This window comes from Diceros bicornis, chromosome 8 (genome assembly GCF_020826845.1).
Source record: "Diceros bicornis minor isolate mBicDic1 chromosome 8, mDicBic1.mat.cur, whole genome shotgun sequence".
Classification (NCBI taxonomy): Eukaryota; Metazoa; Chordata; class Mammalia; order Perissodactyla; family Rhinocerotidae; genus Diceros; species Diceros bicornis.
The window spans coordinates 78,356,200-78,382,104 of NC_080747.1; the positions used below are offsets into that span (position 1 = coordinate 78,356,200).

The 25,905-nt window shown below is 36.7% G+C and overlaps 1 protein-coding gene across 5 annotated transcripts in view; it reads left to right on the forward strand.

The window, feature by feature from the left end:
• The window catches only part of BMPR1B (bone morphogenetic protein receptor type 1B), a 389,790-nt gene that overhangs the window by 287,930 nt on the left and 75,955 nt on the right, over nucleotides 1-25,905 (forward strand). The window contains exon 1 of one of the 5 annotated variants that reach the window (XM_058547531.1): nucleotides 2,144-2,293. The exons of the other annotated variants lie outside the window; for them this stretch is intronic. Coding sequence (XP_058403514.1) covers nucleotides 2,287-2,293 — 7 coding nt within the window. The 5' untranslated portion in view covers nucleotides 2,144-2,286. Of the gene's footprint in view, nucleotides 1-2,143; nucleotides 2,294-25,905 lie in introns of those variants that run through there. 5 annotated transcript variants of the gene reach the window in all.

Sequence of the window (25,905 nt, forward strand, 5' to 3'; positions counted from 1 at the left end):
AAGGTAACCCCATTTTAAAAATAGGTAAGGATCTGGACAGACATTTCTCCAAAGAATATATGCAGATGGCCAATAATCACATGAAAAGATACTCAACATCATTAGCTATCAGTGAAATTCAAGTCAAAACCACAATGAGATACTACTTCACCTACTAAGATGGCTGTAATCAAAAAGATAATAACAAGGGTTAGTGAGCATGTGGAGAAATTGGAACCCTCATGCACTACTTGTGGGAATGTAAAATGGTGCAAACACTTTAGAAAACAGTCTGGCAGTTCCCCAAAATGTTAAACGTTTAGTTACCATATGAGCCAGAAATTTCACTCCTAGGTATATACCCAAGAGATATGAGAACCTAATGTCCACAAAAAACTTGTATACAAATGTTTATAGTAGCATCATTCATTATAGCCAAAAAGTGAAAACAACCCAAATATCCATCACTTGATGATTGGATAAACAAAATGTATACTTATATAATAGAATATTATTTGGGAATAAAAAGGAATGAAATACTGATACATGCTGTAACATGAATAAACTTTGAAAACGTTATGCTAACTGAATGAAGGTAGATGCAAAGACCACATATTGTATTATTCAGTTTACATGAAAAGTTCAGAATAGATAAAACTATACAGACAGAAAGCAGATTAGTAGCTGGGGTGGGGGCCGGGGGCAAGAATGGGGAGTGACTGCTGATGGGTATGGTGCTTGTTTCGGGAGTGATGAAAATGTTCTAAAATTAGATTGTGATATGGTTACACAACTCTGTGCATGCACAAAAAAGCATTGCATTGAACATGTTAAATGGGTGAATATCATGGGATTTGAATTATATTTCTGTAAAGATCCTACAAATATTCATAGGAGTGGTAAATAGTAAATTTAGGATAGTGGAGAACAAGGGAAGAGGTGGGGCTGGTACTCATTTGGCTTTATTCTATAATATTTTATTCCTTAATGATAAAAAAATCTGTTAAGATGTTACAAAAATGAGTTATGACAACCCAATATTCTCTAACTTTTTTTGGTATATTTGTAGAGTTTTTTTAATAAAAGAGATAACCAGAAACAAAATTAAGTACATACCCACCCACCTCTTTCAGCTAGAAAGCATTAGGGGTTTGCCTTTTCCCCTAATAATTGGAGACTTTGATTCCAGAAAAGATTCTCTCTAAATGAAATATTGAATTAGGGCTCCTACGTTGACTGTTGTTTGCTTTTTCTGATATCAATTATAATATTTTATCTCTGAAATCAGAGTTTTAGTGAGCCAGTTTTATCATTTTATTTGTTGGTTTTTGACAAAAATTCTTTGTGATTAAAAGTTACCATTAAGTTCTGGTTAAAATCAGATAATTTTGCCTTTGCTAAAAACTTAGCAAAGTAGCTCACCTGCAACTCTGCTTGCTCAATTAAGGGTAAAAGAGCTCTTTGGACAGCTGCTGTTCCTAATTCTGAGTCTGGGTCTAGTGGGAATCCGTTAATTTGCATGTGAACCTTTATCATGAACTCTCCCTACACCGATTAAAAGATTCTCTTGGGGACAGAGAGTGTACCTGTAGGCCAGGAGGCTCATTCCTGAATCCAACGTGCCCATTGCTTTTCTCTTTGTTCAAGTAGCAGAAATGCCTTTCCTGTCTTGGGGTAGAATGTTGAGAAATTGCCCGTACTGACAAGCCCTTCTCAGATAGGAGGAGCTCATAGTCATAACAAAAACATTTTTTTCCCAGAATATTGTTTCATGTTTCTCCCACTCAGGGCCATGGCTGTCATTAGGGCGGGAAAATGACCTCAGGGCCTTGAGATTTGTACATCAGAGTGTTGATAACAAGTGATGCTGAAGCTGATTTGGGGTGAGTTGCACTATAGTTGTGGCAGCATTCAAATACAGTTGAAATACAGTTGCCCTGTAGAGTTCAGGTTAAATAAAAGTTCTTTCTTTTAACTCTGGAGCCTATAAACATAAGAGCGATTGGAATAGTTTAAACAAAATCAAAGGATGAGAAAATGTGCGGAGCCAGAAGTTTGTGTGGGGGAGTAGAAATTGGCGCACAAAGGCTGGATTGTGACTAGATGTTGGTTTTCAAATTGTGGTCCCTGCATCAGCATTACATGGGAACTTGCTGGAAATAGAAATTCTTGGGTCCCAACCCAGATATACTGAATCAAAACCTCAGGGAATGGGTCCAGATATCTGTGTTTTAACAAGCCCTCCAGGTGGTACTGATCTGTGGCTAAAGTTTGAGAACCGCTGGACTAAATTATGTTGCCTTTTCAATGCCAGGTGAGTAAGCTTGAACTTTCTCTCACAGGCAATGGAAATTTGTGGAAGATTTGTGAGCAGAGTTATGGAATGTTTGGTGTTTTAGTTAGATAGTGGAGCCTTCTCCCTTATTTTTCTAGCAAAGGACTTTTAGTTTTGGGAACTATAAAAATGCCACACTATCTAGCAATCTGATTTGATCCATACATTTCAGAAGGGTATATTAGTTTGTAGTTTCTTATAATTAAATGTGAGAGTTGTTTAACGATGTAATAGAACTTTTGAAGTTTCAAGCTTGTGATTTTTATTCACTATAAATTATAGAATGATGCTTTCTTTTGTATGCCATTTTATTCCCCAAACTTAAAACATTTGCAGATTTAATAGGCCCTAGGTGTACTCTTAAATCCTGAAGATATTATCCAAATAATTTTAGAAAATGGCTGAGTTCATTTTCTAGGTCACTTTTCTGTGTAATGTTTTCCCAAGTATGTTTTGTATTTTAAATGTTTTCATTTTTTTCTCTTAATCTTGTAATGTATCAGTAACACGTGATGTGTTGGCATCTTCTGGAATAACACATTTGTTCCAAGTGAAAAGGACTAGGTTCAGAAAATGTAGTCAGCCAAGAAGTTTACCAACAGAAACCTATATTGAATCTAAAACTAATGTGCGCACATTTTCCATCAGAATTAAAATGGAATGAAGCCAAGAACACACTATGAGAAGGTTGCTGGTCTCTGCCCTGCATGAATGCATCAACTAAATATGTCATTTAGTCCTGTAGATAATAGACAACATGTTGAAAAGATCTTTGAAACCTGTAAGTCTGAGATGGGACTGACTGCACAAAATCTGATTATATTACCCCCTCCTTAAGAAGAATCATTTAAGATTTAAGAATCGCTAGAATGATTTTATGTTACTTCCCGATGGTCTTATTTTTAAGTTTAAACAGAAAGTTGGTATTAAAATGCAATAGGCATTTTTACTCTTTAACGACCTAATCCTATAAAATATCCTAGAGCATATTAGACTTAGATCTTGTCCAAGAGTTAACTAACTGTTTGGGAAAAGGCAGCAGCCTTTTCTGATGGGAATCAGAAGAACTGAATTTCAATTGTTGTCCTGCTACTAAATACTTATGTGACTTGGGATGTAACCTTTAATGTCTCAGAGGATGAAGCGATATATTAAAATATTGAAATAGTTCATATGGAAAGTTGGTTTGGGACATACACATTGTATCTTTAAAATAAACATATAATGACTTGGAGAAACCATTCATTAATTCCTTCATTTATCATATTTTTATTATACACCTAATATCGTCCAATGTTGTAGTATGGATGGGAGGCAGACAAATATAAAGAATACTTTGGGAACGGATAGGTATGTATCTGACTTAAAAGGAGGTATCAACTGAGTTGGCAACTAAAGGCTGATAAGGAGTTATCTGGGCAAAGAAAGGAAGTAAACGAGTTCCGGATAGAGGGGCCAACGTAAGCAAAATCCCAGAGAGATCTGAGAGAGTGTGGTACAGTCAGAGGACTGCAGAGTTGGAGGTGAGGGGTAGTGAGTGGCTAATTTGAGGTTGTAAGCAGGGGACAGAAAATGAAGGTGTGTGTGGACCCAGGCTAGGAAGCACATACTTTTTCCAATGAGTTGCATAGATCCATGACTGGCTTTTAAGGAGGAAGTAACGTAATCATATTTCCCACTGCCTTCCCTTTCAGTTAATGGCAGTTCCATCCTTGTAGTTAGTTAGAACAAAACCCTCGGTATTATCCTTAGCTCTTCTTTATCACTCACGTAGTACATATAGTCCATTAGAAAATTATTTCAGCACTATCTATATTGGGCACCCATGTGCACCACTGCAGAATCCTCTTGGAACTACTCCTCACTGCTATCACAGCTGCAGCAACCAGTTCCATGAAGACATTGTGCTGCTTTGTGAAGATGGAATTGGATACTTTCTTACCTTTCAGCCTCCTGCCCTGCAACCTCCTTGATGTAGCACTTGGGACTGTGGCAGGAACTATTCTGTACTCATGCACAGCTTGCAAGGAAGAGGCAGATGACTGCCCTTACTTCTGTCTGGAACACTCTTCTACTTCATAGCTCACTCTCTTTACCTTTCCTTTCTCAAATATGACTTCTACAGTGAGAAAATTCTGACTATCCTCTTTAAAATAACAACCACTCCCATCCCCCTTCCCTGTTTTATTTCTCTCAATAGCGCTTAGCATAATTAATATGCTTTCGTGTTGATTTTCATTGCTATCTCTTTTCCTCCAGTAACTGTAAGCTTTGTCAGGTCAGGGAATTGTGTCTCTCTTTTTCCACTGCTACATCCTGGGTCTAGAACAGAGCCTGGTACCTGGTAGGTGCCCAATAAATAATTGTTGAGTTAAGCAAGTGAAGGAATGCTTATTTTAGAACATGTAATTCTGGGTGTAGTGTAAAGATGGTTAAAGGGAAGTAGGGCCAGAAGGCAGAGATTAGGAGCCTGTTGTAGGCAACCAGGTAAGAAGTAATGGGGACCACATTTAGCACCTTTTAACAGCATCAGTGGAGAATTGAGGAAGGATTACAGAAAAATTTAGAAGACTGAAGTGATTGTGTTGTTGATGGTTTGGGTATAATGGATATGAGGAGGCAGACATCGAGGAATGCTCTCAGGTTTCTGGCTTTGGCAGCTGGGTGGATGATGATTATGCCCTTCAGAGAGACTGAAGAAGGAGCAGAATTAGAAAGGAAAGGGATAGGGTGGAGCGGCTTCGCGAAGAAGGAAGGAGAACTTCAGATTTAAATATGTTGAGCTTGATGTATTAGCAAGACCTCTTAGCATGAAATGAAAGAGCCCCAGTAGTTGGTTGAATGTACAGGACTAGAGCTCCGGAAGGGGCACCCGGGGGCTGACTTAGTGCCTAGTAACGGAGTTGCGCCTTGAGGTAGGCTGATGACCTTACAAAAATCAAACGAGGTAAACCATATATTACTCTGTGTTCCTATACGAGCATAGGAGTTCTTAACTGTTGTCAGCATTTGTTTCCTAGACTATTAAAAAAAAAAAGAAATAGAAACCTTGACAAAGAGAAAAGAAAAAAAAAACTATCTCCTTGATTAATTTTCGTTGGTACATTTTGAAAGAGTGAAAAAGGCATTTATCTTAGGATGAAGTGTCTAAGTACCTCTAGAGTACAAAGAATTTACCTTTAGCTTGTTCTGGCTAGCCTCAAACTCTATATTTTACTTCCACAGCCATCTTCTTTTATTGAAAACATGTTGAAGTACTTTCTTTTTCCTTTAGTCACCGGAAACGAGTAAGTTCTTTAGTAAAACATCCCCAGAATGCATGTAATGAAAAATGTCTAAATGTTTCAAGTAAGATTTCTGATATATATATATATATATATATATATCTGTTCAGTAGTATAAATTTTAAGTGGTTGTGTTATTCACTAACATATTTTTCATGTATGTTGAAGCTTAGATTTTTGCCGATAGCTTTCATACCTCTGGTGATTTTTGTTACCTTATTTAGTAGAGAAGAGTTGAGCATCTTGAACTGGTCTTCAACTTAGAAATTTATTAAACAATTTGATTTCTCAAGGGGGCAACGCTGTTGGAAAAGATTGCTATTTACAGATCTGTGCCAAATAGAGGATAGAGGTGGGAAAGATATTACCTAAGGAAATTTATAGAAATGAAAACAAAATCACTCTGTCTGAGCTGTGATCATCTCACAGTTGGTGATGCACTTTAGCATTGGGTGAAATCTTTGACTTGTTATTTGAATTTAATCCTTGCTGTTTAATCTCATGGTGACACTTTGCATTACACTAATAAGATGTTAGTGATCTCATACTCTTAGCTTGTGTTGGATACTCAATAGGGCACAGAAGCACTGGGGGCTACACTGCCTGAATTGGTATCTATAGAGCATGAATCCTGAATACATACACAGTATTTAAGCTATGTTGTTGACAGTAAACTATAATTCTTTATTAGATGGAAGAAATTCTGATAACCACAATTCAAGGGCCCATGATAGTTGAGATTTAATTAAAAGAACCTTTTATATTTACTTAAAAGAAGGCTGGATATTTAAGGAAACTTTGAAAACTAAGAATAACTGTAGTACAGCTCTCCATAGAAACAGAACCAGTAGGATATATTTATATTATATGTATATTATTATAATATATATAAACATATAATCATTACAAGGAACTGGCTCACGTGATAATGGAGGCTGACAAGTCCCAAGATCTGCAGTCTCCAAGCTGAAGACCCAGTGGAGCGAACGGTGTAGTTCCAGCCTGAAAGCAGGGGGCTTGAGACCCAGGAAGACCTGATGTTTCAGTTTGAGTCCAAAGTCAGGAAAAAACCCAATGTTCCAGCTTGAAGGCTGTCAGGCAGGAGGAATTACTCTTATTTGGGTGAGAGTCAGCCTTTTTGTCCTAGTCAGGCCTTGAACCGATTGGATGAGGCCGCTCACCTTAGGGAGGTCAATCTGCTTTACTCAGACTATCAATTTAAATGTTAAACTCATCCAAAAACACCCTCATAGAAACACCAGAATGTTTCATGAAATATCTGGGTACCTGAGACCCAGTCAGTCAAGTGGGCATATAAAATTAACCATCACAATAACCTCTTTTAAATCTGTTCAGATTCATTCAATCAATAAACATTTTACGCATAGCTCTGGGTTCAACAGAGGGTCAGACAGTTTGAGTATTCTAAAGTAGAAGAAGTAGAAGACAGGTGTCAGATAACCTTTAATAAAGATCAAAATCAAGTTTTATAAAATAAAGAAAAAATATAGGTTTTTCGTGGTTGCATTCTTCATTCACCAATACGTTCTTCATGTATGTTGAAGGTAACTACATGGGGCTAAAATTGAGTTTCTTACTTTGAACGTCAAATTATTAAATGGACATTAAGAAAACCATATACTTTCTTTTTCTCTTTTCTTCCTTTTTTTTGTTTATATCACAATACATATTCACCTGGAAGGTGGTAGCATTATCATGAAGTAATGAATCAATAAAAACTTAGTCTGTTTAAAAAAAAATCATTACTGGGGCCGGCCCGGTGGCGCAAGCGGTTAAGTGCGCGCGCTCCGCTGCGGCGGCCAGGGGTTCGCTGGTTCGGATCCCGGGCGCGCACCGACGCACTGCTTGGTAAGCCATGCTGTGGTGGCGTCCCATATAAAGTGGAGGAGGATGGGCACGGATGTTAGCCCAGGGCCGTCTTCCTCAGCAAAAAAAAAAGAGGAAGATTGGCGGATGTTAGCTCAGGGCTGATCTCCTCACAAAAAAAAAAAAAAAAAAAAAAAAAAAATCGTTACTATATCTAGTGGATACCACAAAAATAATTTCTTCAGCATTTTGTGCCCTGAGTTGCATTATTCTATTCTTGCATCACATTTGTGGCCCACTATTTTATGACATGTGTTTCTGAATTCAGGTGGTGTAAAATGTCTCTGTGTTTACTGGACATGGTAGGTAAACAAAGTTTTGATTTTATTTTTTACTTGAAAAAGCATGAACGTCCTTATAAACATAACATAATTATTTAGCCACAAGGCATAGCTTATTAAATAGTCATTACAGACGTGCCCCCTCTCTCTGTCCCACCCCTACCCAGTCCCATCCAGACTTTAGCAAGTGAGAAATACAAAGCAATTAAGGAAATGACTTTAAGACTTTGATAAGTGTATTTGGATTATTCAGACATTTTAGAGCCAAATAAAAAACAAAAATTATCTGATTAATCATTTTTTTAATTTAAAAATTTAAAAAGATTTCAGTGATTTAAGAGTTCTGAATTTGACTCGTATTGGAAATTATAGAAGTAGGGACTCCATTAAATAAATATACTCATTTTTTCAATTTAATATGTCTCTTATTTTCTTCAAATTTGACTGATATATCTCTTATTTCTATTTGCATGATAATAACAAGGTAGCTACTTTCACAATTTAGAGACTTTATGGAGGTACCTTTATAGATACCTGTATTTTTATCTCTCTTGACTGGGGAAAACAAAAGTGCTAAGAGCAAAGGGGGAAAAATCATTTCTGTACATCTGGAAATAGCAAATGTTTTTTTTTTTTTTACTTTTTGGTCTCACTTTTTGTTTTTTTAAAAAATTTTTTGTTTATTGCAGTAACATTGGTTTATAACATTGTATAAATTTCAGGTGTACATCATTATACTTCTATTTCTGCATAGATTACATCGTGTTCACCACCCAAATACTAATTACAACCCATCACCACACACATGTGCCAAATTATCCCTTTCGCCCTCCTACCTCCCCCCTTCCCCTCTGGTAACCACCAATCCAATCTCTGTCTCTGTGTGTTTGTTTGTTGTTGTTATTATCTACTACTTAATGAAGGAAATCATACGGTATTTGACCTTCTCCCTCTGACTTATTTCACTTTGCATAGTACCCTCAATGTCCATCCATGTTGTCACAAATGGCTGGATTTCATCGTTTCTTATGGCTGAGTAGTATTCCATTGTGTGTATATACCACATCTTCTTTATCCATTCGTCCCTTGATGGGCACTTAGGTTGCTTCCAAGTCTTGGCTATTGTGAATAACGCTGCAATGAACACAGGGGTGCATGTACCTTTACAAATTGGTGTTTTCAAGTTCTTTGGATAAATACCCAGCAGTGGAATAGCTGGATCGTATGGTAGTTCTATCCTTGATTTTTTGAGGAATCTCCATACTGTTTTCCATAGTGGCTGCACCAGTTTGCACTCCCACCAGCAGTGTATGAGAGTTCCCTTCTCTCCACATCCTCTCCAACATATGTTTCCTGTCTTGTTAATTATAGCCATTCTGATGGGCGTGAGGTGATATCTCGTTGTAGTTTTGATTTGCATTTCCCTGATAGTTAATGATTTTGAACATCTTTTCATGTGTTAGCAAAGGTATTTTTATCTCTTTTACAGGTGACTGTTTCAGCCTGGTTCAGTAAATCAGCTGTGGTGGGCTTTGGAGAGATTTGTTCTCAGTGAGTTAATACTTGACTTGCTGGGCCGTTTGCATTTGCTAGGCTGACCTTGGAACATCGGCATTGCTATGATATCTGGTGGGCATCTCCCCGCTTTGGGCAACTAGGAAACATTGGCGGCTGTAGCTTCTTTAGGAGAAGTCTGTCTGTGTGATAACATTTCCTGACTGCTGTGGAGGATTGACGTGAAATGCAACACTTTGGTAATTGCTACCTTTGAAGACTCAAATCCATTGTGAAAACCTTTTTTTTTATGAACAAGGCTTGTGGCACTTTTGTAACAGCTGGGCCTGCCCTGTTGATGTAGATCAAAATCATTCCTCCCAGCATCATAACCATTGTACTGTTCACTGGTGCAGAAGGCATGGCAAAGAGTGGGTGGCATGTTTTGGATCATTCAGAATTGGATGAGTGATAGAAATGAAAATATCACCAACAGAGGTGATACTGTGAGAACTTATGAAGGCAGAAATAGAAGTATTTTCACACTAAGAATTTTCTTAAATGTTCTAATGATATGAACCATTTGGATAACATCTAATACAAAACTGAATGTTTACAATTCCGCTTAGTCTTTCTTCATGCCTACTCCACTTTGAGTCTTAACTGTTTTTCTCTTTTAGCTTTTAGGGAGAGGAAACACAACTTCTCTTAATGTTTAATGAATATTTATGAAGTTCTTTGACAATTAAGGACTCATTAAAATTCACTTGCAAAGAAAAGAGATAAACATACTTTTAAGACCAAAGCAGAATATGGTGGCAAGTAGAAACTCACACCTTTTACCTTGTTGTGAATTGTCAAGTCAGAAACACTCTGCAAATGAACTAAGATTCTTTTGAAAATGATTATATGTGATAGTTTGAATATTGTAGACATATCTGATTATTAAATGGTGACCTTGACTTTGCATTGATTATTGTCTTGATAAGTGTTTTTTTCCTGAAGATACTTGGAAATCCTGCCTCTTTATGGCATATCGTTATGGGTAGGAGATCTGGCTTTGGAGTCAGACTTTCTGTATTTAAATTTCAGGTTCAACTCTTGGTAGCTTTGTGACCTTGAGCAAATTCTCAGTGTCTTGGTTTGTGTATTGTATATGGGGGACTCATAAGCTTTTTGGAAGAAGCAACTGAGTTAATACACAAAAAACACTCAGACTAGTGCCTGACACACTGGTTTTCTCTGCCTTGAGAAATATTTCTTTCAAGTTACACTTGTTTGGCTCTTGTTAGGGCCCTTTGGAAAGGTCTTTCTTTTCCCCTGGCTGAGGTGGTGCAAAGGAATAGTAGTGAATCCTTACTTCTGATGGGTAATGTTTTAGCTTCCTTTTTTATTTCAATTTTTCTCCATTCTTTCTTCCCAGGACCCCAAGGCTCTCTGTTCTGCCACTTCCAGCTCTCTTGCACTGCAGCGCTTCTCTTGGTCCAGATATGACATACAGAATATAGGAATGCCTAAATAGATATTCAGTCACTTTCAAAAGCACAGTCTTTTGTGAATGAGAAATGGCTAAAGTTGACAAGGTATTTTGAGGCTAGAGCAGTTATATCATTTTTGCCATTGCTCCATGTAAATCGTTATTTGGTGATGGAAATGAAATACGTGGACATGAAATCAGATAATAGCCGAGAAAGTTACATGCCTGCTTACCATTCTTTTAAATATGAAATAGAAGTATGTGTTGGGATGAGCAGAGAAGTAGTAAAGCATCCATCCACATATTTCTTTTTCTGTGGGGCTTAGCATTTGCAGAAGTAAGCACTGACCTGGAAACCAAAAATTTGTAGTTCTATTGATAAATGTATTCCTCTAAAGAACATCTCACTTAAGTAATTTACCATCCTGCTTTACACTCTGTAGGTCATAAGATTAAATTTGCCTTTGTAAAGTGCTGAGTTGCTGTTATTTAACTCAAAGCTTATCTTTAAGACAAGCTTCATAAATTTAATAATAATTAGTCATAGTTTCCACTGGAATTTGTACTGCTTTCACCATCTGCTCTTAGTCTATGCACGAGGTGTTGGATCTATTTCACAGTAGCTGAATTAACTTTCACTTCTAGTAATTATTTTCTATTGGAAAAGTGATTGCTGTAGTTATGATTTTTGAGAAGATGATAGTGAATCTGCTGCAATTTATTCTTCAGTTTTTTAGGTGCATAGTAGGAAGACTTTCTTTTCACTTGTTGTGGGTGCATGTTATAGTGTTAGTAATGACCCTGATGTTAGAACATAATTCGTTTTACCATTTAATGGCTATTGTGAACTTGGGTGTTTACTCCCAGTTTTGATTGTTGTTAAATTTGCCTTTATAGTTCTTAGCCATCTAGTCTTCATTTTGAAGTGAAACTCTTTAGAGAATACAGCTAATTATTCCTACCTTTGCCGAGCAGGCACTCAGTACATTAATACTAAGCAGTTGGCTTCTTGTTGTATGCTATAATCAGGCTTCTGTCTCCCAGCTCAGTGTGGTCCATAGCTTTTCTCTCACATCCAGCCACTATCACAACTCTGACATCCATTTCCTTTCTAGCTGTAGAAGCCAAGAGCTGAAGAATCAAGGTTGTTAAGTTGTCTAACGCTAAGAGAGAAAGAGAAGGAGACCCATAAGTTGAGCTGTGAATGTCTTGTAACTGTAGAACAGATTTAATTTTTTGTATGTAAATGGTGATGTTCAGAAAACATGCAAAAAGAGTTCCTAAATTGTGTGCAGAAATGGAAATGTTCAGTGAATAAACTTCTCTCTTCCCAAGGGTCCTACCTCAATTTACAACCCTTATTTAAAATTTCAGGATGAGCTGATGGAAGGATCAGCTTATTTGTGCTCTGCAGGAATCCATTCTGACTTTGTTAGTATTACACTCTAGAAGTGTCTTCTACTATAGTTAGCTTGTCTTTTAGTCCATTATGATAATGGGTATATTTGTCATATAAAACTACTTTGAAAAGTTATGAAGTAATCTAGTTTTTTTTAAGAAAATAGATTTTTTATACTTAAAAACTTAAATGCCTTTCCTTCAAAAATTTGCAAAGGCTAAAATCATTAAGTTTAGGCATAGGTGAGCCAGTTAACATCAAACAGGGAAGTTCTTGGTAACAAATTTCAGCTAATAATCATATACAAATTGTGTACCCTTATATGGGGCAAGCTGTTAAGTACTGTTCTAAGCATTTTATGTATGTGAATGAATAAATACTGTTATTATCCTCATTTTACAGACGAGGAGATGACGGTTCATGGAGGTTAAGTAAATTATCTGAGGTCACATAGCTAATTATTCAAATTATTAATCAATTGGGTGACTCATGTAAGTAAACTATACTACTGCAACAAGAGGGTGATAGTTGGTAGGCCAGAATGTATGGGTGCAGCTATTATTCAAGGTAGAGTAAAATATATAACATAGTAAAATTCCATGGAAACATCAAAAAAGATGCATATATTTCTGACTGGGAAATGTAATATAGATGGTGAAGGAGATGGAGGCTGTTATAGACTGAAAGAATATTATGAGCAATGGCATGGGAGTATAAGAAACACAGTGCATATAGTAAGAATAAGATATGGACAGAGAGCGGACCATGGTAGGAGATGAAGCTGCAAAGGTAGGTTGGGTCAATTCATGAAGAACCTTGAATGCCTTCCTAAGAACTTTGGAACAATTAGTGCTTTTGGTTTATTTTACTTTAGCTTTTTGGTTTTGCAAGTTCATGCGTGTGTGTTGTTATTTTTAGAAGGCAGCAGTGCAAATAATGGATTATAGAAGTGGGAGGGAGATCAGAGAATACTACAGTAGTACTGATAGGGACAGGGATAAAGGGGATAGACAGGAGGGGTTGCAGCCAATAGGCTGTATTTTGCCACAAGGGAACACGGCAGACTCAGGAAAACCTATCCTCGATATTGGGGGGAAAGACATCAAAGCTACACACATCTGCTGATGGTGACATCATGTTGTTGTTATTATTATTATTGAGTGATTTGGTTAAAGCAGGTATGTGGAGTAGTGAAGATCTCAGCACAGCCTTAAGACTTTATATCTGAGCCTGAGTCATTTATAAAAATGAGAATAATTGTACCTACTTTGCTGGGCTGTGGTAAGAGTTATATGAAAACGTGTCTAAGCTCTTACAACAGTGTTTCACATGTGGTAAGTACGCAGGAAATAGTAGTTTTCTTCCTTTCATGTGTGTGTCATTTCAGCAGTTGTTATTCACTTGCCTAAAGCATACAAAGCACATTGTGATAGCCTTTGTATACAGGCAAGGGTTAATCAGCAAGCCACATACAAATTTCTACATACAAATTTTAAATTGTCTTCATACATTTTAAAATGAGTGTCCAAGGCCGGCCCCGTGGCTTAGCGGTTAAGTGTGCGCGCTCCGCTGCTGGCGGCTGGGGTTCAGATCCCAGGCGCGCACCGACGCACTGCTTCTCCAGCCATGCTGAGGCCGCGTCCCACATACAGCAACTAGAAGGATGTGCACCTATGACATACAACTATCTACTGGGGCTTTGGGGGAAAAATAAATAAATAAAGTTATAAAAAAAAAAATGTGTGTCCATACTATCTGTATATTCTCTTAATTCTCCTCCTATTAAAAAATAGGAAATTAGAGTCCAGTGAAGTTATATAACTGGCTTTTCATAATTATATATCAATGGAAGAGCTGAGATAAATGATTAAATGTAGGCCAGTTTTAAAACTTCATTAACACTTTATATGGATGTTATAGAATGTATGCATGTATGATTTCTGAATCTATTTAACACACACATGTATGGTCATGTAAATATCTTGTAAAGTGTAAGATGCTATGAAGATATAAAATATTTTAAAGAATAGTGGCTAATATTACCTAGCTGTTGGTAATAACTTGTGAAGTGAATTGAATACGGCATACAAGGCAGAGCATGCTATTTTTTTGTGTGTGAGGAAGATCAGCCCTGAGCTAACATCCAATGCCAATCCTCCTCTTTTTGCTGAGGAAGATTGGCCCTGGGCTAACATCTGTGCCCATCTTCCTCCACTTTATATGGGACACCGCCACAGCATGGCTTGACAAGAGGTGCGTTGGTCTGCGCCCGGGATCTGAACCCCCGAACCTGGGCCCGCCGAAGCAGAGTGTGTACACTTAACCGCTGCGCCACCAGACCGGCCCCCAGAGCATGCTATTTTTGAGAGACATTTATGTAAGGTGCTCTGAAGGCAAAGTTGACATGACACACTAAACAACCCTGATTATGAGTAAGTAATAGTGGTACATGCCTAATGTCTGTAGTGTTGTTCCCTTGAACAGTGCTACGTTTATTTATCAGTACTAGCAGGAGCCATGACAGTGAAATTTCCACATGTCTTTTCTTCCAGATAGTGAAATAATTTTATTAAACAAATTAGAAAGTGGCAAAAATTGACTGAAAAATTGGGAATATGAATTAGTGCCAGTAGGTGTTACCAGTGATAAATACCAGCAGGTCATTTATCAGACTTTAGAAAATAGACTTGTGTGTGTGTGTTTTTAAACTGATACATATCTTTAAATTGATTCTGGATTCTTACAGTGGCTTTATACCTTATGTAGTTGGAGTGAAAGGTGTATGCTTTTCTGTGTTACAAACCTCACAATCTTTACTGTCTAGTTTTAAGCCACGGATTTCTGAAAAATGAAGGGAACTAATATTTATTAGGCATTTACTCTATCTCAGTCATTGAGCCCTGTGCTAAGTACTTTATACAGTATTTCGTTTAATCTGAGCAACAACCATATCAGAAGTAGACATTATTATTCTTGTTTCTAAGATGGAGAAATAGAGGTCTAGAGAAACTAATGAATTAGCCCAAAGGCATACAGCTAATCAGTGGATCTGGGCGTGATCTGCACCCATGTGTTCTCTTCTGTAAGGTGCTGTGCACGTTAACACTGGAGTTAGACACGATGTCCAGGATCTTCCTCTTCCACACTCATGTTTCAGTGTGCCACTCCTTGTTAACCTAAAATATAATTTAATTGAATTGCCTCTGTCAAAGCCTATATTTCTTGAGTTTGAAAATTATATGGCTAGGGGGCAGAAGGAATGTCAGAAAAATTCAGCTGCATTTTTGTGTTTTGTTTTCAATTTTAAAATTGGAGATTTTACCAAATAGCAATTACAATAGAACATACACATCCCCCCTGACATAACATCGTAATTATAAATATATGTGAGATAATAGTATTTGTACATTCTCTCATGTTAGATAATCCTTGAAACCTTCATAATAGGGAAGTTGTTCTATTTATTGCATGCCCGCTGGTGCCTGACAGTATTCTAGAAGCAGAAGGTGTCGTGGTTAACCACAGAGGTAGAACTCTTGCTCTCATGCAGTTCATATTCTAAATATTTTACCTGAGTGTGAAATAATTGCACATTTAAGACCTCGTGTGAGAAAGATACTTTCAGAGTTTCTCCATATAATATTTTTAGGTAAGAAAAAAAGGTCTGCTAACTGTAACCCTTCTTTAAGACCTTTATATGATATAAATCTGACTTTTCTTAATTCAGAATTGGCTGTTTTCTGCAGCATGAAGGAAAAACTGATCTGTGTTAGGAAATCAAGACTTAAACTAAGTTCAAATCACGACATAAACATAAAGTTAAAGAAAAGCTTGTCGCAATATAGTCAACCTTTCAGTGTTCAGATATGAAAAAGAAAAAAAATCACACAGAAGAAACAGAATATACTACCTATGATAGCTCACAACCAGAATTCAAAGCAAAGCAAACAAACAAAAAGCAACCAGGATTGATTAGTGCAACATATGGCAAACTCTTTTTCTTTTTTCAATTACTTTTCTGAGCATGTGACCTTTCTGTATCTGTTTTACTGTCATATTAATGAATCATTTCTTCTTTTTTCAAGTGTTTGTCAACATTTCGTAACTTGCAGCATCTAGTGGTACTAGATTAATTAGATTCTGTACCTTAATTGTGCATTTAAAGACCAATTAAAAGTATTAATGCATAAATTTACATTAATAATTGCTTTCACATATATTGGGCACCCAGTACTTTTGTGAGCAATATAGTATTTCTAAGTGAAAATCCCACTTTAGATCTCCAAAAGGCTCAATAATTATATATATTTTCTTCATTTTTTCTTTCTTTTTAAAATCATGTCTTATACTCACCCCTTCTCTTCTCTCATAGTTAAAATTTCTTATCTTAAAATGTATATAAATTTTAAATCTTTAATTCTAATGACCAGTAGTCAGTCATCTAGAGTGGTGGATCTCCAAGTATGATTCACGGCGTAATAATATTAAGATGTATTATTAGGGCCGGCCCCGTGGCTTAGTGGTTAAGTGCGTGCGCTCCGCTGCTGGTGGCCCGGGTTCCGATCCCGGGCACGCACTGACATACTGCTTCTCCGGCCATGCTGAGGCCGCGTCCCACATACAGCAACTAGAAGGATGTGCAGCTATGACATACAACTATCTACTGGGGCTTTGGGGGGAAAAATTAAAATAAATAAAATCTTAAAAAAAAACAAAAAAGATGTATTATTAACATTTGCACTGATGGTACAAAGGAGATAGTGGGTAGAACTACTGGTAGAACCTTAGCATAGATCAGGGCTGAGCACCAAATTGTATGAGCATTTTTCACTGACATGTACTCAAAGTAAAAACAAACCAGGCAACCAACCAAACACCAAACCAGCCAACCAACCAAACACCAAACCAGCCAACTATACCAAAAAAGCTAGTTTCATTTAATAATATCCTGAATGAAGCGGTAAAAATTAATAATTTTATTAAATTCCAGCCTCTCAGTAAATGTCTTTTTAGTATTCTCTATGACCAAATGTGAAGTGTACATAATGAAATTCTTCAGCATACTGAAGATTAATGATTGCCTTGAGACTTTTTTCATCAAATGCATTTTATTGCTAGAAAGAATGACTGACAAACTATGGCTATTCCGACTTTGGTATTTACAGACATGTTCTCAAGAATGAACAAAGTGAGCCTGTCACTTCAAGGAAAACAACTGACAGTATTTTTTGCTGATGATAAAACTCAAACTTTCAAGCAAAAATTAGGATTTTTGGAAAGCTTGAAATCCACAGAACTGATCTGCATAGCTGAGTGAAACAAAATTTTTTCTCCAGATGATCGGTATCCATTGTTTTATATTCATGCATGTGTAAAAAATCCATTCAAAGTACATGATAGCCAGTAGATTTTAATTTATCAGAATATGAAAATTTCATTGATAGAGTTTCAGATTCCCCATTGTAACTAACTTTTAAGAGACTCCTGCTTGTCCAGTTTTTGTGTAGTATCAAAGAATAACCATTATTATGTGAAAAGGCTATTAAAATATTCCTCCTTTTCCAACTACATATCTGTGCCATATATTCTTTTACATGTCAACCACAACAACATATTGTAATTGTTGCTGCATTGCAAAAGCAGATGTCTGGATTCTTCTATAGTCATGCATTGCTTAATGGTGGGGATTTTGTTGTTGTGCAACATCAGAGTGTACTTACACAAGCCTAGATGGTATAGCCTACTACCCGACTAGACTATATGGTACTAATCTTACAGGACCACTGTCGTCCGTGCAGTCCATTGTTGACTTTCTACAGTGTGTGACTGAAGTGTATTAAGTTAGACATTAAGCAGTTTGCAAAAGTGTAAAACAGTGCCACTCTTCTTACTATTATTTTTTTGCAAATATATTATGTTAAAGTAAAATGGATACATAATTATTTTTAAATGAATTATACATATTTAAAAACTGTTCAGTTTTAAATTCTAACATGGTAAATATTGATAAATATAATCCACACAAACAAAAATTTGATGTCCTCAATAATTTTTAATAATGTGAAAGGGTCCTGAGAACAAAACGCTGGAGAACTGCTGTCGGGGGGACTCATTGCTCTTAAAGGTCACAGAGACCAGAGCTTGAATCCCACCTTTGTCTGCTGCTCACTTGTTTGTTCTCAGGCAAATAACCATCTCTCCCAGCCCTCCTCCCATCATCTGTAAAACAAGTATTTTCAGGATTATAATATATGAAATTTATAAACACCTACTAGGGCATAGATAAAGGATTATATCTCATTTAATCCTCACAAAAACTCCTTGAAGTGTAAGTACTCTGAAGTGTTTGAGCTTAAAGGACATTGAGAACTTGCCTCAGGTCACATAACTAATGAATGGCAGAACTGAGATTCTTATATTTTATTAATATAGCATTCAATACCCTCTTTTCATGCTACAGATATAAAAAAAGAATGTGTATCAGCAAGTGTAAGTTATGTAGAGCCATGATGTGTTTGAAGTGGAAGGAAGGTTAGAGTACATATCTTTCTACATCTCATTTTACTGATAAGATAACTCAGGGTACACAAATATACCTGTTGTGACCCCTAAGTTTCTTTGAACCTGGCAGCATTTTTAACATATTGTTCCCATCCTCTCTTAGCCTCCTTCTATTCTTCTTTGCTTGGCCAGACTTAAAGAACTCAAGTGTCTTTGGCAAGAACTATACTTACCCATCCCACACAGATGCCAATGGAAATAAAAACAAATGAGAAAGAAGACAGAAAAGTTATGGTAGATAGCTATAACTTTCTATGACTACTGGCTGATTTTCATTACTTCTATTGGTAATGAAATTACCAATAGATTTTTTTTTTTCAGGCCTTAGGAACTCAGTACTTGTTAGAAATTTAGCTGAAGTGATTCAAAAAGGGGGTGTGTAGGGAGACTTAATACTGTAATTAAAAAGCAAAAGGAACTGGAATTGTTTGGAACAACAAAAGTGCATATGACAGTCAGGGTCAGATAACCCATCTCCTCAGAGCAGGTTAATAAGATTTCAGGATAACACTATTTTTTGGTGGTTTCTAGAGGGGAGAGCATAGTACTGTGCTATGCATGCTGATGCCTCTTCTGTTCAGCCACAGCCCAAAGATACCTTGTGGAGGATGAAATGAAGGTTTTGGTACCACCTGTCTAATATGATTATTCTTTATATGTTTCTTCATAATTTGTTCTTATTTTACTATTACTAAGTAGAATTAAAAACATAAATTTAATGGATTGAGTTCTGTGCTGTATCAGAGTAAAATTCCCCACCTTTATTTAAATATAGTTGTGTAAATAATGAGCTCAAGGGAAATGAAAATTATTTCCAGACTACTCTAATATGTTAGTTTAATTTTGGAAATTCACAACTGCTGTTCATTGTTGGCCATTTGTCTGGTCATTTTTCTCCTGTTTTCTAATATAATATAGTCTCCTTTCAGTCTATTCCAATCCCTTTCTCAGTAAACTCATTAATGCAACTCACTAGCATAAATAGTTTTATATGTATGCAATAGTCTCTAAATATGTAAATGTAGATGTCAGCCTTAAAATCTGCCTGAAATTAGGTGGTGAAGTAAGGGATATCCACACACACATCCATATCTAATATATAAAGATGTATGTACTTAGTTGTGAATGATTTCCTGTGTTTGTAGTCAGGCAGGCATGGATTTATTTTTATTCCTCCTCTCCATGACTAGTTATGATCTTAGGCAATGGGAGGTTAGATGTCCTTTTCCAAAATTCTTTATTAGGTAAGTGTAGAGTTGGAAGTAGTTAGGGGTATAACATGTTACAATGTTTTGGAATATTTTGGTTACCAGAGCAGCCAGTACTTCTGTCTGCACACAATTCCTTTCTTTAGAAACCCCCATTATCGCCCTCCTTGTTACCCATCCAGGGAATGTGGTCATGGGAAGAGCGGTCCTATGTGGCACTGCTGTATTATGGTATTGACTCAGGGTCATTTCCTTCACACTAAATTTCTAATCTAGACAGGTATGTTTGGTTGAGTCTTTTCTAGTGATCTACTTCATTCATTGGCTTTCCCTCCACAAACATATCCTGAGAACCTGTGTTTACTGCCTAAGCCTTATTTGGTAAATCATCACTGTGCTGATTTTCCAAACAAAACATTCTGGACATTCTGAAGATTTCCGAGTCAGTAGCTTAGCTAGGGCTAGAAACCATGATTCTTGCACCTGTTTGGAGTGTAGTTATCCTGTTACATGTGTGACTTGGCCTATTGTAAGAGTTGGTGCTTGGTTATATGTTTTGTATATAAGTTACTACATTTTGATATAAAGGCACAAGCATAAGCATCTTAGGTTTTCGTTTCAAGGTTCCTTTGCCCTTTCTTCCCAATACACTCATTTTCTCTTTGTCCTAAAACCCTTCTTCAGCTGGGCTGATTTAGGCTGGGAAAACTACTTTTTGTTCATAACCCCGGAAAGAAAAAATGAAGGCAAACCACCTCTTGTGAGAGAGGCGGTGGTCCTGGCTGTGCATCTGGTGTGTGAGAAGAGATGGGATTCAGCAGAGCAGTGGGGCAGCTCCCCTGAGATGACAAGCAAGGGTGAAAGTTCACAGTTGGGAGGTGTGTGTTGAGTGGAGGGGGGCAGAGGGGGACATTTCACACCTGGTGTTTCCTATCTTCTCAGTGGGAGTGGGAGGGAAGAAAGGAGACATCTGGGCCTTCAAGAATACTGAAGTTTTTGAAAAGCCATTGGGGGTTGGGAGACAAGATATGAGAAAGGAAGGCAGAAAAGGTCTCAGATCAAAAAGGCACATTCTGCACGTATACTAGAGAGAGCTTCTACCCTATTTTCCCCATGACTTGTGGAATATGACTAGTGAAGGCCTCTGGGTTTGCTGCTACTGAGAAGAAAAGTAAAGCTGAAAGACTTGGCATGCGTCAATATGCAATATATAAGCAAATTTATCAGCCACTACCAGAAGTTTAGAGTGCCAAGGGTGCATTGCTCTGAGCATTAGCTCTTGTTCAGGGCATGAGCATTCAGGCACTGGATGATGGACTGAGAAGAAGAAAAAGGAAAAAATGTTTTAAAAGTTTCAGTTTTTTTGTTTTTTGTGTTTTTGATGAGGAGGATTGGCCCTGAACTAATGTCTGTTGCCAATCTTCCTCTTTTTTGCTGAGGAAGATTGGCTCTGAGCTAACCTCTGTGCCCATCTTCCTCTATTTTGTATATGGGGTGTTGCCATAGCACGGCTTAATGAGTGGTGTGTCAATCCACGCCCAGGATTCAAACCTGCGAACCCCAGGCTGCTGAAGCGGAGCATGTGAACTTAACCACTATGCCACCAGTCCGGCCCCAAAAAGTTTCCGTTTTTTGATCTTTAGCTCGGGGGTTTGTTCAGTAGTGAGACATTTTTGAGATCTGGAAAATACTAGGAACATTTGTCAGAAAGAGAAAGGTTTTGTGGGAATAATTTGTTGCTTGTGGATCCTCACTGTGGACATATCTGTGGGATGTGTGTAGGTGAAAAGAAAGGTTGTATAAATACTGAATTTTCTGAATGAATGTTAATACGAGTGATAATGAATTTTTTAAGTCTAAATTGATGTGATGATTTTGCATCATTAATAAACATACTCGTACATCTATGACTATTAGGTCATTTAACTGGTAGGCAGAATTTTTCTAATCTTGATTGGAAACCCAGTCATTTAATGGCGAGAATTTCCTTTCAGTCACTGTTTTTTTAAAATTAGGAACATGTTACGTTTAAGTTGCCGTTTCTGTTCAATAGAGATTTTGAATGGCTAAGTTCACAGTTTTCTAGCATAAGCACTGGTGATTTCAGATTTGAAATGCTACTGCCATCTTTCTGTCCCAGCCTCGTCACACCAGCAGTCAAAATATGTAAGGGTTTCCCCAAGAGCAGGTGGCCATTAATGTGAACGGGGTATTCTTAAGCATTTGTTGCTGATATCCTAACATTTAATTTTTTTGTGGGTTATCATAATCTTCATAATGTGACAAAAACTTATGTGTTGATGTTGAGTATTTTATTGTTGTTCAACCTGTTGTATTGTCAGTGAAGTAGAACAGAAGAGGTGATACTGGAGAAAACATTAAAGGTTTACTAAGGTGCCAGTGAGTTTGATGTTACTAGCAGAGATGCTTTTGAACAATACTGCTAAGGAATAGAGCTAATGAGATTTGGGGTGTTTTTTAAAATTAGTCAGCATTAGTGTAATGTTCCTTCAGGGAGCGTTTGTAATACCCACAAGAATGTGTTGGTGGAGGGATCAGATTCCAGGCTAACCTTCAGTTGCTTTCAGTAGTTGACATAACACACACCTGTGTGTTCTCTTCTCTGACCTCAAAATTGTTTTGAAAAGCTTCTGACATCTGGAAGTGTGAAAAAGAGCAGATTTTGATTTGTTTTCTGACAAGTGGGAAAAATAAGTTCTAAATGTCGTGTTTTACCTGTATATGGTTCCTTCAGTAAGGACCTTGGTTTATCTCATATCCTTCTAATCAAGTGTGGAATAAACCTCCAACCTTCCATGATAGGTGAGGGATTTTCTTGAAACATTTTAACGTGCTTGAGATAGAAATATACATATATATATATATATTTCTATATATATATTTACATAATAAATGTAAATAAATAGCATTCATGTGTTTCTTTTTCTTGGGAGGAGTCATTTGGAAATTCTTTCTCAAAATAGTTAAATTGTTTGTGAGTAGGAATAGTGCTGACAGAGAAAACTGGCCTAATTTAACTTTACTTTTTACACAGTAACAGGTAAAGCTTTCCTAGATAACGTACATTTGCTCAGCATCAGTATTGCCATAAATGTTGTCACGTAAGAGAAAATATCTGTCAAGTAGCAGTAAATTTACTTTGAACTTAAATTACTCTGCAATAACCTCGATAACTGAATCAGTTGGACTCTTAAAATATATTTTGTATATTTGTATTATAAAATTAAATGTTTAGTTTCTTGTATTTCAGCATCCCTAGGAACCTAGATTGATTTTTGTTAAATTCACAGATTTTTCTTTTCAAAATTAAGCTTCCATTGGTTTGGCATCAGCACCGTATTCCTTGCAATCTATTTAATTGAGTAGCTTCTGCTGTTTATCCTAAAATGCAGATAAATGGCTTTCAGCACATTGTTTATAGTTTAATAGTTCCTGAAGTGAGTCAACATTATCTGCTAGCCTCTCCGTGTCATAACTAATGATCTCTCTGCTTATACTTTCTTGCTAGAGAGGAGACACTGAACTCTACAAGGCAAGAGCCTGGCACAGTGGGGGTGGGTGGATTGTTCGGAATGGCGCCTATTGGACAAGGCTTTTTTTTCCCCCTTATTGTTATGAAACGGGAAGAGAAATATGTCCTTCACCACGATTTTAGCGTGCACAAAAACTGTCACAAAGTGCCGTGTTCTAAGGGCTGGGGTGAAAAAGTTTTAGGAGGTAGCTATTAGAGGGATTTGTTTTATTCCAGATTAGCTGTCTAATTAATAAGTAGCACAAGTTTAATACTTTCCTGGTCAAGCTGTTTGACTTAATGATAGAGAATGGGAGCCACCAGGAAGTGTTCAGATTACTACCAAATAGCTACTATGGTTTTAAGGATGAAAGCAAATATTTTTTCTCTGCCAGGAGAGATGGAAAGAAAATGAATAACTTTAATTGTTAACTAATCATTTGTCATAAATGGGGTCTATTCATTCTGAAAAATCATCATGCTCTTTCCTTAGGGAAGAACCTAAACAAAACAAGAACCACTGTGTGACTTGGTTCCTGTGAGGGTCAGCATGCCTGAGGACCATCAGAGTTAAAGCTGACAAGTTTTACCAATCTCTAATTCATCAAGTGATAAGAATGCCTGCTCCCCATACTGAATTATCTTCTGGGTTTTTAGGTAGAGAATAGGGCATTTTGTAGGTCAACATAGTGGTTTCTTAATAGCTGAAGTATCGGCTCCTAACATTTCGGTAAAATATTTTGTTTGATCTCATCTGTTCTTTGTGAATGTGGAAAACTTTCTAACTGAAGTGGCCATTTAGGATGGACATTGTCCTTTGCTCCCATATTAGTATTATTATTTTGGGGAGCACTATGGTCATTTAGATGGAACGTGACTAAGTATATATTTCTTACCTTCTTACTTAAATATAAGGTTATATATCCAACTTAGTATTTCAGGGTGAAAAAATACAGCACACACAGATACATCTGCCTTATTTTGGTGTGGCTTAAAATACAGAAACATCTGAAGAAAGGGTTTATGAGAGAGAATTATTTTTCATGTGGCATTTTAGATTCAGTTTTTTTGTTGTTCTTTTTTCATTGGTAGTGTATCGTGAGATCCCATACTGATAATTATTTAAAAGAGGAGGAGGGAAACATTTTGACCTTAGAATATAATGTGTGGGTGGGTACATTATTGGCATAAATGAGGAGATATGAATTGGATAAAGAAGGAAAATTTAAAGGTAAGATCAGTAGGGCTTTTCAAAGCCTTGGCAACTGAGTCTACTAGGCTTTATACAATTAAAAAACAAAGAAAATAAGATCACTTTTGGAGGATGTTTTGAAAACTGAAGCTATTTGTTTATTGAAAGAGGGACAGCTTGGGCAGCATCAGGCCAAAATGTTCCACTGTGTGCCATACCCAGATGTAAGAACACCATCATTATAATAACATAGTCTCAATTCAGATCTTTCCTTGATGTTTCTGCCCCAAAGTCAACACGATTGCTCTTTGGCAATCTTATTCCTGTAAATCAAAGCAAAGTGGATGGTGGTTCAGAATCTTAGCACTATTTTAATGGCCAATTAAGTATAATTTCAGAAAAAAATATTTTTTTTGTCTTAAAATAACAAGAGTCTGTATATTGCTAGTCATATACATATCCAGGACCCAGCTCAACCATCTTATTTTACTTTGGATGCACAACCCAGATTATAGGAATAGTTAGGAGACTATGAATATAACATTGTGTGGCATACCGTCTAAATCTTGGTCCTCCTTCAGTTGGCCTCAGGGAGTTACATGGAACTTGAAATGTAGTATTATCTCTAACACTTATGTCTGAATAGGAGGGAAAGATGTAAGACTTGCCAAATTCTGATGAGAGAGAATGTTTTTATGAACAGGAATTTCTTTTGACCCTATTGCTCCTAATAGATATCATATGGAATTTTTCTAATAACATTTTTTATGTACTGCTTGGCTTAGTAGGTAATTAGTATCTAATCAATGAAAACAAAAAATAAATTATTAAACATTTTATTTAATATATACATTTAAATTATATTTACATTTTGAAGTTTATATGTTTTCTTCATTTCAGCTCTTTTTATGTATATAAATAAATTTTTTTTGTTTTTGAACCATCTGCTATTAGGAAAGGGTATCTGTTTTTTGAATAAGGTTTTAGATTATTTATTGAAAATGTCATGGATACTAGCCTGGGGGACAGATGGTTTTGTGTTTATATAGAGTGTAAAAGGAAACAGAGTGAAAATTTTGGTCTGAGTGAATGGTGAGCAGTACTTTTATGACAAAAGAACAACAACAAAAAAGGTAACTTGTATTCCACTTTCTCCAATTAGATTTTAAGGTTTGTGATTGTAGTGGCCATTTCTTCTTCATTTCTGTGAAACCAAAGTGCTTTGTAGACAGGCTCGAGTATGATAAATATTTCTTAAATCAATTTGGACTTGCTA